The 12,830-nt window shown below is 46.7% G+C and overlaps 1 protein-coding gene across 2 annotated transcripts in view; it reads right to left on the bottom strand.

The window, feature by feature from the left end:
- Positions 1 to 7,173, bottom strand: part of rabep1 (rabaptin, RAB GTPase binding effector protein 1) — a 124,919-nt gene extending 117,746 nt beyond the window's left edge. For both annotated transcript variants that reach the window (XM_068007915.1, XM_068007917.1), the window contains exon 1: positions 7,010 to 7,173. In XM_068007915.1, coding sequence (XP_067864016.1) covers positions 7,010 to 7,073 — 64 coding nt within the window. In that variant the 5' untranslated portion in view covers positions 7,074 to 7,173. The remainder of the gene's footprint in view (positions 1 to 7,009) is intronic.
- Positions 7,174 to 12,830: the final 5,657 nt, after the last annotated feature.

Raw genomic sequence — 12,830 nt, 5'->3', positions numbered from 1 at the left:
TTTTATGGGCTCCCACAACACATACAATGAGGGAGGGGCCACCCACTCCCACTGGACATGAGAATCCCGGTGGATGTCAACCCAGAATTCGGGGCCGTCTGGAGCTCCGGCCCCCACTCGCCGGGGCCGTCTGGAGCCCCGGCCCCCACTCGCCGGGGCCGTCTGGAGCCCCGGCCCCCACTCGCCGGGGCCGTCTGGAGCCCCGGCCCCCACTCGCCGGGGCCGTCTGGAGCCCCGGCCCCCACTCGCCGGGGCCGTCTGGAGCCCCGGCCCCCACTCGCCGGGGCCGTCTGGAGCCCCGGCCCCCACTCGCCGGGGCCGTCTGGAGCCCCGGCCCCCACTCGCCGGGGCCGTCTGGAGCCCCGGCCCCCACTCGCCGGGGCCGTCTGGAGCCCCGGCCCCCACTCGCCGGGGCCGTCTGGAGCCCCGGCCCCCACTCGCCGGGGCCGTCTGGAGCCCCGGCCCCCACTCGCCGGGGCCGTCTGGAGCCCCGGCCCCCACTCGCCGGGGCCGTCTGGAGCCGAGTTTGAACCCTGCACCTTCTGATTCAGAGGTGGGAACGCTCCCAAACGCTCACTCCATAATAGTATGGTACAGTTACATGACAATCAAATGCCTTCAGTTTGACGAAACACATCTAAGACACAGTCTGATTTATAGATGCATTTGTACTGGCCTAGGTTATTGCACACAGTGCAGTAGTTGACCATGTCTTTGCAAAAACAAGTACATCTGTTACATGCAGAAAATGATTCAGTTTTAGCCATTGAATTGCCACGATGTCTCGAAACCTGCCTGCAGTTTATTGCAGCATTGGTAAAGTAACTGACTATAGGACTTCAGAAGTAACAGTGTGTATAATGACAAGAGGTTGAATGCATTTATTATTAAACATTCCAGGTCATTTGAGGGTTGTGGTTCACCTCAGTATTGTTTCTAGTTCTAGAAGCAGGACCCCACCCTGTCTGCCAGGGCGTGACGTGTGACCATGGCATATGACCGTGGCATAGAAGGAGCATTTATTTCCACCAGCCTTCTCTGTACTTCTATTTCTAGGTCACATTGTGACATTACTATTATTACTACCACCTCTCGGCAATTATACACTAAATGAAAAGGACACATCTGTTAAAAATAAGGGCTGTTGAAAGGGACAGTCAAAAGTTTTTTTTTAAAAGTGGGGGGCTGGGGGAAAAAAAATAGGTGTCATTATGGAGATTAGGGATATTAGCAGGCGTGTAAAATCCTGCCACAGGGTAAAGAAATAGGCAAGCTTGACAGTCTTACGTCTTTGTTCCACCTTCCCCACCCTCTCCATTTGCCTTTAGGTACTTTCCCCTTAAAGTTCACCAAGAAGATAATCCGCACAGACAAAAAAAGATTTAGGCTCTACTTAATATTTTAATGTGGCACTATCCACTAACGTGAAGATCAGTGTTTACCCAGCAAATATATAACCAAGATAAGAGTATTCCAACCCCTAGCAGCTCAAGCATTTGCACTTTAGAGATGGAGAAGTGGAGAATAAAGTAAGATATCGCTATAACTACAAGATCTTCAGCAAGAGTGGAAAGAAACCCACAAACTGCCAAAATTTTATTACATACCAGTCGATCTCCTGCATCACTGCACACGAGAAGGCTAGGTGCAATCTTCAGGTGAAGCAAAGTTAACAGGCTGAGGATGATTGGACCAGCGTAAGCAGGTATAATTCAGCCCCCATTTTAAAGTCACAGAGTTACATCGAGTCCACAGCACAGAAACAGGCCATTCGGTCAAACTGGTCTACGCCGATGTTTATGCTCCACACGAGCCTCCTCCCACCCCTCTGCATCTAACCCTATCAGCATATCCTTCTATTCCTTTCTCCCTCATGTACTTATCTAGCTTCTCTTTAAATGCATCTATGCTATTCGCCTCAACTACTCCTTGTGGTAGCGAGTTCCACATTCTTACCAATTTTTGGGTGAAGAAGTTTCTCCTGAATACCCTATTGGATTTATTAGTGACTATCTTATACTTATGGCCCTGGTTTTGGTCTCCCCCACAAGTGAAAACATTTTCTCTACGTCTACCCTATCAAACTCTGTCAGGTCACCCCTCAGCCTTCTCTTTTCTAGAGAAAAGAGCCCCAGCCTGTTCAGCCTTTCCTGAAAAGTATATCCTCTTAGTTCTGGTATCATTCTGATAAATCTTTTTTGCACCTTCCGCAGTGCCTCTACATCCTTTTCATAAAATGGAGACCAGAATTGTGCACAGTACTCCAACTGTGGTTCTATACAAGTTTAACATAACTTCTCTGCTTTTCAATTCTATCCCTCTAGAAATGAACCCCAGTGCTTTGTTTGCCTTTTTAACCTTTTAGTGGTGTGTCTGTCCTCTAGATCCTTTTGCTCTTCCATCCCATTTAGATTACCCAAGCAGTATGTGGCCTCCTTATTCTTCTTAGCAAAATACACCACCTCACACTTATTTATATTGAAATTAATTTCCAAATTACACACCCAAGTCATGCATTGTCATTTTTATATTCCATTATAAATTCCAATATCCACATATATAATGGAAACTGCCTATGTAAAATAATGTGCTGTAATTACATCCTGGTTCCCAGTGGTGGCACTGCAGGACCTCCAGTGGGCAGGAGGGTGTAATTACAGCGTGACATGTTTACATAAGCATTTCCCATTACAAATGTGGACACAGGAATTTATTTTGGAAAACAGACAGGAAGTGCACACTAACGGAAGATTATTCGTATATTAGTAGGTAGCTGACATTTATAGAATCATAGAACAGAGAAGGCGGCCATTCGGCCCATTGTGTCCGTGCCTTCTCTTTGAAAGAGCTAAGCAATTAGTCCTAGTCCCTTGCCTTTCCCCCCACAGCCCTGCAATTTTCTCTGTTTCAAGTATATCCAATTCCCTTTTGAAAATTGTTAATGAATCTGCTTCCGTCACCCTTTCAGGCAGTGAATTACAGATCATAACAACTCGCTCCGTAAAAAAATCTCATCTCCCCCCCCCTTGTTCTTTAGCCAATTATCTTAAATCTGTGCCCTCTGGTTACCGACCCTCCTGCTAGCGGAAACAGGTTTCTCCCTACCTACGCTATGAAAACCCTTCAGAATTTCGGACGCCTCTATTAAATCTTCCCTTAACCTTCTCTGCTTTAAGGAGAACAATCCCAGTTTAATTTAATTTCTACCCATTTAATAGTTTTTTTCCCACAGTAACAGCATCCCAGAAAAAGAAACACTACTTCCAGACCATTACTTTATCCAGTTATCCAGAAATCACAAAGCAATTTTTTTTGTCTGTGTCGAATACGAGTAGTAATTTCAAGATTATATTAAACACTTTCAAGCAACTCTACGGAAAGCCAGTGATTCCAGGCTAAACACACTGCAACTGGCCCTTTTCACAGGAACAGGAGGCGGCCATTCAGCCATTCAATTAGATCATGGCTGATCTTAACTCCATCTACCTGCCTTGGTTCCATAACCATTAATACCCTTGCCTAACAAAAATCTAGCAATCTCAGTTTTGACATTTTCAATTGATCCCCAGCCTCAACAGCTTTTTAGGAGAGAGTTCCAGATTTCCATTACCCTTTGTGAGAAGAAGTGCTTCCCAACATTACCCCTGAACGGCCTAGCTGTAATTTTAAGGTTCCCACCAGAGGAGACAAGACTCCCTTCTGTAAGGTGACACTGTCCCTTTCGAAGGGTAAGCAACCATTTGGCAGTTCTCTACCAATGTCAGTTTAGAATTGGCCATGATATGGTATGCACCACTTCTCCATTTTTTCCTCCCTATGAGAAAACACCTGGCCTTCTCTCAATTCGCAGAACATAGCCAAGATCAGTAACCGTATCTTGGGAACCGAGAACACAACCCCATACCCTGCCACAATGGCACAGAATGCTGGTGCGCCAGCTTGCTGCCCTTCCTTTGTACTACAGTAGTTTTGTACTACTGTACTAGTGACCTGCTACAGTAGTTTATTTATCCAGCCCCAGCCAAAATATATCTAAGACGTGCACAATAGACAAAACCCATCTACAACAGGTACCAGCCTTGGAGCATTAGTAGCAATCTCACCTGAGTCAGAAGGTTGTGGGTTCAAGCCCCACTCCAAAGACTTGAGCACAAAATCTAGGCTGACACTTCACTGGAGTACTGGGGGAGTGCTGCACAGTTGGAGGTGCCGTCTTTCGGATGAGATGTTAAACCGAGTCCCCGTCTGCCCTCTCAAGTGGACGCAAAAGATCCCATGGCACTAGTTTGAAGAAGAGCAGGGGAGTTCTCCCAGCGTCCTGGCCAACATTTACCCCTCAACCAACTAATACAACTAAAACAGGTGATCTGGTCATTTATCTCAGTGCTGCTTGTGGGAGCTTGCTGTGTATAAATCGGCTGCTGCGTTTCCTACATTACAACAGTGACCATACTCCAAAAGTACTTCATTGGCCGTAAAGCGCTTTGGGATGTCCTGCAGTTATAAAAGACACTATATAAATGTTAAGTTCTTTCTTTCCCTTTTTAAAAAAAATCTGAATCAAATGACCACCTGCGTATAAATCTTTATGCTGGTGGTAATGACATGAGGTGGGTCACTATCAATGGGAGGTGTGTGGGGACGAGAGGGGCAATATGTCTCGGTACAAACAGCCTTTAAGACTGTTTCAAATCAGCTTTGTTTTTATTCTCTTTCACTGTTGGTTACAAGGTAATAATCTTGGCAAGGTTCTCCCGAAAGATAACAGAAGCTAACACTTTTTATGGGTATTTATTACCTTAAATAATTTGTCACCTTCTCGGCTAAAGCTGCTTCGGAAATTTTTTAAAAATTGTAATTACAACTGGCAAATCACTATCACAGAGACTCTCCAACACTGTAGCATCCGCAGTAAAATAAATAAAACCAGGCACAAAATACCCACTCCTGATTGTGTACTGTTGGAGAGATATAGAATTACAACATGGAAACAGGCCTCAGCTCAACCAGTTGGTGCTTATCCTCTGCAAGAGCAGCATCCTATCCCCATGTGCCCAGTCTGTTCCCATTTCCTTTTATCCCCCTTTCTTTCAATTACCTATCTAACCTATTCTTAAACGTTGACTTAGTCTCTGCTTCAAATCACTATGTGGAGATGCCGGTGATGGACTGGGGTTGACAATTGTAAACAATTTTACAACACCAAGTTATAGTCCAGCAATTTTATTTTAAATTCACAAGCTTTCGGAGGCTACCTCCTTCCTCAGGTGAACGATTTGGAAATGAAATCCTCGAAATGAAGTCGCATTTATAATTCACAGAACAATGCTTGGTGAGTACAGACAGTTTTTTCAACTGCCCGTTGCCAAGGCAATCAGTGTGCAGACAGACAGGTGTTACCTGCCAGGTCTCAGAATATACAAATCACCAAAAAAAAAACAACAAACACAAAAAAAAGAGATAGAGAGGTAGAAACATAGAAAAGACAGCAACTGACCCGTTATATTAAAAACAGATAACATTTGTTCGCTGGTGGGGTTACGTGTAGCGTGACATGAACCCAAGATCCCGGTTGAGGCCGTCCTCATGGGTGCGGAACTTGGCAATCAATTTCTGCTCAAATCACTAAGTCTGATAGTGCATTCCACAAACACTCATGCATCAACATTTAGACAAACAAAAATGGAATACAGTCTATTCCTGTTCATTCAAAATTGGTTGAAAAATATACAGGAGCAGCTCCAGGTTCAAATAATGCAGCAGAAAGGGAGGGCAGCAAGTTGAAGTGTAAGTGCCCTGTGCCTTTAGTATGGCAGGGCAATGGCTTGCATCCTCAATTCACAAGACATAGTTTTTTTTTAAATCAAACAATCCAGTAGTTTAAATGAAACAACATAGGTGTTTCTTGCTTGAGAAAAATTCAAATTAGCAGATAATTTGAAGCACAAGTCTCTGGATTAAGAGTAGACTGTAAAAGAGTAGTGTCTGGCACATTCTGCACAAAATAACCTTGGTCACAAAGCCTTCCAGAGGTTAACAGACTCCCGCAGAGTTCTGTTTTTTTTTGTACGATTAAACACTGCAACATTATCCACATTAAATTAACACCCGGTCATTTGGCTTCCTACCAGATTAGAATGGCATGTGAATGGGCAGCAAGCTCTTTTTTTAATGTAAATTCCAGTTTATGCAATTTCAGTACTGGGCCACCAGTCAGTCATACTTCCTCCCAACTTGCAAAGCATTACGTTTTACCCATCTCTAACCTACAGGATGCACATTACTGTGTCACAGTACTACAGACAGCAATGGGCTTTAAACCTCAAGTAAAAAAAAAAGAGGAACTCACTCCCCAGGTTTTTACAATGCACCTCCATGAGACCAGTCTGGGTCAATATTTTGGCAGTGCCATGTCCCAAAGGGGCAATTTCCAGATTAACAGCCTGAAACTGGGAGGTGCCTAATAAATCTTGCATTGTTGTGCACTATTCTGCTGTTTAATAATGGCCAGGGCCTGCAAGGCATAGAAGTATAATTAAGAAAATAAATGACGTTACAAAAAGTACAAGTCGTTTGCTGTGTGCCCAGTGAAGCCCATCAGTCTGGGGCAAGGGGGGGGGGGGGGCTGGCTGCACCTCCACAGCGGTTGCTTTGCAGTGACAGGAGGGAGCGGGCTGCCAGTGTGGCTCCTGCCCACGTTGTCAGCAGCAGAGGCAGCTCTCCAGCCTTGAAGGCGCGGCTTAAAGCTGTCGGGGGCCGAAGAAGGAGATTCCAGGCCAGAGCCCGTGGCTCTGGCAGGCCTGTTCGAAGCACCCCCCCGATCATCCTGCCTCTCCCCTCGAACTGCCAACCCCAGTTCGACACCGGCAAACGCGACCGACGCCTCAGGAACGAGCAGCCCGACGGGTGGTCCGGCTTGGCGGGAGGGTGCGCAGGCCAGGCCGGTGCTGCGAGCGGGGCCTCGGAAGCGCGCTGTTTTTAACGGGCGGCGGGTGAAGGTTGGACTCACCGTCCAGCTCCGGCGGCGGGGGAGGGTTCGGGTTCGGTCTCGGTCTCGGGCTCCGCTCGGCCATGTCGGTGAGAGGGTCGCGGCGCTGTCAGGGGACGCGGTCCTGACTCAGGCTTTTCATCCTCGGACCCCCGGCGGCCATATTGCGACCGGAGAGCGGCGCCAGTGCGCATGCGCGGAACCCTGCCCGGCCAACGCATCAGGTGCTGCCCGGGACAGAGTGAGAGATGGAGAGTGAGAAACAGAGAGAGTGAGAGATGGAGAGTGAGAAACAGAGAGAGTGAGAGATGGAGAGTGAGAAACAGAGAGAGTGAGAGATGGAGAGTGAGAAACAGACAGAGTGAGAGATGGAGAGTGAGAAACAGAGAGAGTGAGAGATGGAGAGTGAGAAACAGAGAGAGTGAGAGATGGAGAGTGAGAAACAGACAGAGTGAGAGATGGAGAGTGAGAAACAGACAGAGTGAGAGATGGAGAGTGAGAAACAGAGAGAGTGAGAGATGGAGAGTGAGAAACAGACAGAGTGAGAGATGGAGAGTGAGAAACAGACAGAGTGAGAGATGGAGAGTGAGAAACAGACAGTGAGAGATGGAGAGTGAGAAACAGAGAGAGTGAGAGATGGAGAGTGAGAAACAGACAGAGTGAGAGATGGAGAGTGAGAAACAGAGAGAGTGAGAGATGGAGAGTGAGAAACAGACAGTGAGAGATGGAGAGTGAGAAACAGACAGTGAGAGATGGAGAGTGAGAAACAGAGAGAGTGAGAGATGGAGAGTGAGAAACAGACAGAGTGAGAGATGGAGAGTGAGAAACAGACAGAGTGAGAGATGGAGAGTGAGAAACAGAGAGAGTGAGAGATGGAGAGTGAGAAACAGACAGAGTGAGAGATGGAGAGTGAGAAACAGACAGAGTGAGAGATGGAGAGTGAGAAACAGACAGTGAGAGATGGAGAGTGAGAAACAGAGAGAGTGAGAGATGGAGAGTGAGAAACAGACAGAGTGAGAGATGGAGAGTGAGAAACAGAGAGAGTGAGAGATGGAGAGTGAGAAACAGACAGTGAGAGATGGAGAGTGAGAAACAGACAGTGAGAGATGGAGAGTGAGAAACAGAGAGAGTGAGAGATGGAGAGTGAGAAACAGACAGAGTGAGAGATGGAGAGTGAGAAACAGAGAGAGTGAGAGATGGAGAGTGAGAAACAGACAGTGAGAGATGGAGAGTGAGAAACAGACAGTGAGAGATGGAGAGTGAGAAACAGAGAGAGTGAGAGATGGAGAGTGAGAAACAGACAGTGAGAGATGGAGAGTGAGAAACAGAGAGAGTGAGAGATGGAGAGTGAGAAACAGAGAGAGTGAGAGATGGAGAGTGAGAAACAGACAGAGTGAGAGATGGAGAGTGAGAAACAGACAGAGTGAGAGATGGAGAGTGAGAAACAGACAGAGTGAGAGATGGAGAGTGAGAAACAGACAGAGTGAGAGATGGAGAGTGAGAAACAGAGAGAGTGAGAGATGGAGAGTGAGAAACAGACAGACTGAGAGATGGAGAGTGAGAAACAGACAGACTGAGAGATGGAGAGTGAGAAACAGACAGAGTGAGAGATGGAGAGTGAGAAACAGAGAGAGTGAGAGATGGAGAGTGTGAAACAGATAGAGTGAGAGATGGAGAGTGAGAAACAGACAGAGTGAGAGATGGAGAGTGAGAAACAGACAGACTGAGAGATGGAGAGTGAGAAACAGACAGACTGAGAGATGGAGAGTGAGAAACAGAGAGAGTGAGAGATGGAGAGTGAGAAACAGACAGACTGAGAGATGGAGAGTGAGAAACAGACAGACTGAGAGATGGAGAGTGAGAAACAGACAGACTGAGAGATGGAGAGTGAGAAACAGACAGAGTGAGAGATGGAGAGTGAGAAACAGACAGACTGAGAGATGGAGAGTGAGAAACAGACAGACTGAGAGATGGAGAGTGAGAAACAGAGAGAGTGAGAGATGGAGAGTGAGAAACAGACAGAGTGAGAGATGGAGAGTGAGAAACAGACAGAGTGAGAGATGGAGAGTGAGAAACAGACAGAGTGAGAGATGGAGAGTGAGAAACAGACAGAGTGAGAGATGGAGAGTGAGAGATGGAGAGTGAGAAACAGAGAGAGTGAGAGATGGAGAGTGAGAAACAGAGAGAGTGAGAGATGGAGAGTGAGAAACAGACAGAGTGAGAGATGGAGAGTGAGAAACAGAGAGAGTGAGAGATGGAGAGTGAGAAACAGACAGAGTGAGAGATGGAGAGTGAGAAACAGAGAGAGTGAGAGATGGAGAGTGAGAAACAGACAGAGTGAGAGATGGAGAGTGAGAAACAGAGAGAGTGAGAGATGGAGAGTGAGAAACAGAGAGAGTGAGAGATGGAGAGTGAGAAACAGAGAGAGTGAGAGATGGAGAGTGAGAAACAGACAGACTGAGAGATGGAGAGTGAGAAACAGAGAGAGTGAGAGATGGAGAGTGAGAAACAGACAGAGTGAGAGATGGAGAGTGAGAAACAGAGAGAGTGAGAGATGGAGAGTGAGAAACAGAGAGAGTGAGAAACAGAGAGAGTGAGAGATGGAGAGTGAGAAACAGAGAGAGTGAGAGATGGAGAGTGAGAAACAGACAGACTGAGAGATGGAGAGTGAGAAACAGAGAGAGTGAGAGATGGAGAGTGAGAAACAGACAGAGTGAGAGATGGAGAGTGAGAAACAGAGAGAGTGAGAGATGGAGAGTGAGAAACAGACAGAGTGAGAGATGGAGAGTGAGAAACAGACAGAGTGAGAGATGGAGAGTGAGAAACAGACAGAGTGAGAGATGGAGAGTGAGAAACAGAGAGAGTGAGAGATGGAGAGTGAGAAACAGAGAGAGTGAGAGATGGAGAGTGAGAAACAGACAGAGTGAGAGATGGAGAGTGAGAAACAGACAGAGTGAGAGATGGAGAGTGAGAAACAGACAGAGTGAGAGATGGAGAGTGAGAAACAGACAGAGTGAGAGATGGAGAGTGAGAAACAGAGAGAGTGAGAGATGGAGAGTGAGAAACAGACAGAGTGAGAGATGGAGAGTGAGAAACAGAGAGAGTGAGAGATGGAGAGTGAGAAACAGAGAGAGTGAGAGATGGAGAGTGAGAAACAGACAGAGTGAGAGATGGAGAGTGAGAAACAGACAGAGTGAGAGATGGAGAGTGAGAAACAGACAGAGTGAGAGATGGAGAGTGAGAAACAGACAGAGTGAGAGATGGAGAGTGAGAAACAGACAGAGTGAGAGATGGAGAGTGAGAAACAGACAGAGTGAGAGATGGAGAGTGAGAAACAGACAGAGTGAGAGATGGAGAGTGAGAAACAGAGAGAGTGAGAGATAGAGAGTGAGAAACAGACAGAGTGAGAGATGGAGAGTGAGAAACAGACAGAGTGAGAGATGGAGAGTGAGAAACAGACAGAGTGAGAGATGGAGAGTGAGAAACAGACAGAGTGAGAGATGGAGAGTGAGAAACAGAGAGAGTGAGAGATGGAGAGTGAGAAACAGACAGAGTGAGAGATGGAGAGTGAGAAACAGACAGAGTGAGAGATGGAGAGTGAGAAACAGACAGAGTGAGAGATGGAGAGTGAGAAACAGACAGAGTGAGAGATGGAGAGTGAGAAACAGACAGAGTGAGAGATGGAGAGTGAGAAACAGAGAGAGTGAGAGATGGAGAGTGAGAAACAGACAGAGTGAGAGATGGAGAGTGAGAAACAGACAGAGTGAGAGATGGAGAGTGAGAAACAGACAGAGTGAGAGATGGAGAGTGAGAAACAGACAGACTGAGAGATGGAGAGTGAGAAACAGACAGAGTGAGAGATGGAGAGTGAGAAACAGACAGAGTGAGAGATGGAGAGTGAGAAACAGACAGAGTGAGAGATGGAGAGTGAGAAACAGAGAGAGTGAGAGATGGAGAGTGAGAAACAGAGAGAGTGAGAGATGGAGAGTGAGAAACAGACAGAGTGAGAGATGGAGAGTGAGAAACAGACAGAGTGAGAGATGGAGAGTGAGAAACAGACAGAGTGAGAGATGGAGAGTGAGAAACAGACAGAGAGAGATGGAGAGTGAGAAACAGACAGAGAGAGATGGAGAGTGAGAAACAGACAGAGTGAGAGATGGAGAGTGAGAAACAGAGAGAGTGAGAGATGGAGAGTGAGAAACAGACAGAGTGAGAGATGGAGAGTGAGAAACAGACAGAGTGAGAGATGGAGAGTGAGAAACAGACAGAGTGAGAGATGGAGAGTGAGAAACAGACAGAGTGAGAGATGGAGAGTGAGAAACAGACAGAGTGAGAGATGGAGAGTGAGAAACAGAGAGAGTGAGAGATGGAGAGTGAGAAACAGACAGAGTGAGAGATGGAGAGTGAGAAACAGACAGAGTGAGAGATGGAGAGTGAGAAACAGACAGAGTGAGAGATGGAGAGTGAGAAACAGACAGACTGAGAGATGGAGAGTGAGAAACAGACAGAGTGAGAGATGGAGAGTGAGAAACAGACAGAGTGAGAGATGGAGAGTGAGAAACAGACAGACTGAGAGATGGAGAGTGAGAAACAGACAGAGTGAGAGATGGAGAGTGAGAAACAGACAGAGTGAGAGATGGAGAGTGAGAAACAGACAGAGTGAGAGATGGAGAGTGAGAAACAGACAGAGTGAGAGATGGAGAGTGAGAAACAGAGAGAGTGAGAGATGGAGAGTGAGAAACAGACAGAGTGAGAGATGGAGAGTGAGAAACAGACAGAGTGAGAGATGGAGAGTGAGAAACAGACAGAGTGAGAGATGGAGAGTGAGAAACAGACAGAGTGAGAGATGGAGAGTGAGAAACAGACAGAGTGAGAGATGGAGAGTGAGAAACAGAGAGAGTGAGAGATGGAGAGTGAGAAACAGACAGAGTGAGAGATGGAGAGTGAGAAACAGACAGAGTGAGAGATGGAGAGTGAGAAACAGAGAGAGTGAGAGATGGAGAGTGAGAAACAGACAGAGTGAGAGATGGAGAGTGAGAAACAGACAGACTGAGAGATGGAGAGTGAGAAACAGACAGACTGAGAGATGGGGAGTGAGAAACAGACAGAGTGAGAGATGGAGAGTGAGAAACAGACAGAGTGAGAGATGGAGAGTGAGAAGCAGACAGAGTGAGAGATGGAGAGTGAGAAACAGACAGAGTGAGAGATGGAGAGTGAGAAACAGACAGAGTGAGAGATGGAGAGTGAGAAACAGAGAGAGTGAGAGATGGAGAGTGAGAAACAGAGAGAGTGAGAGATGGAGAGTGAGAAACAGACAGAGTGAGAGATGGAGAGTGAGAAACAGACAGAGTGAGAGATGGAGAGTGAGAAACAGAGAGAGTGAGAGATGGGAGAGTGAGAAACAGACAGAGTGAGAGATGGAGAGTGAGAAACAGACAGACTGAGAGATGGAGAGTGAGAAACAGACAGACTGAGAGATGGAGAGTGAGAAACAGACAGAGTGAGAGATGGAGAGTGAGAAACAGACAGAGTGAGAGATGGAGAGTGAGAAACAGACAGACTGAGAGATGGAGAGTGAGAAACAGACAGACTGAGAGATGGAGAGTGAGAAACAGACAGAGTGAGAGATGGAGAGTGAGAAACAGACAGACTGAGAGATGGAGAGTGAGAAACAGACAGACTGAGAGATGGAGAGTGAGAAACAGACAGAGTGAGAGATGGAGAGTGAGAAACAGACAGACTGAGAGATGGAGAGTGAGAAACAGACAGACTGAGAGATGGAGAGTGAGAAACAGACAGAGTGAGAGATGGAGAGTGAGAAACAGAGAGAGTGAGAGATGGA

The sequence above is a fragment of the Heptranchias perlo genome, chromosome 28 (genome assembly GCF_035084215.1).
Source record: "Heptranchias perlo isolate sHepPer1 chromosome 28, sHepPer1.hap1, whole genome shotgun sequence".
NCBI lineage: Eukaryota > Metazoa > Chordata > Chondrichthyes > Hexanchiformes > Hexanchidae > Heptranchias > Heptranchias perlo.
The sequence above is the reverse complement of the archived record's forward strand: the minus strand, read 5'-3'. Positions and strand labels throughout refer to the sequence as shown.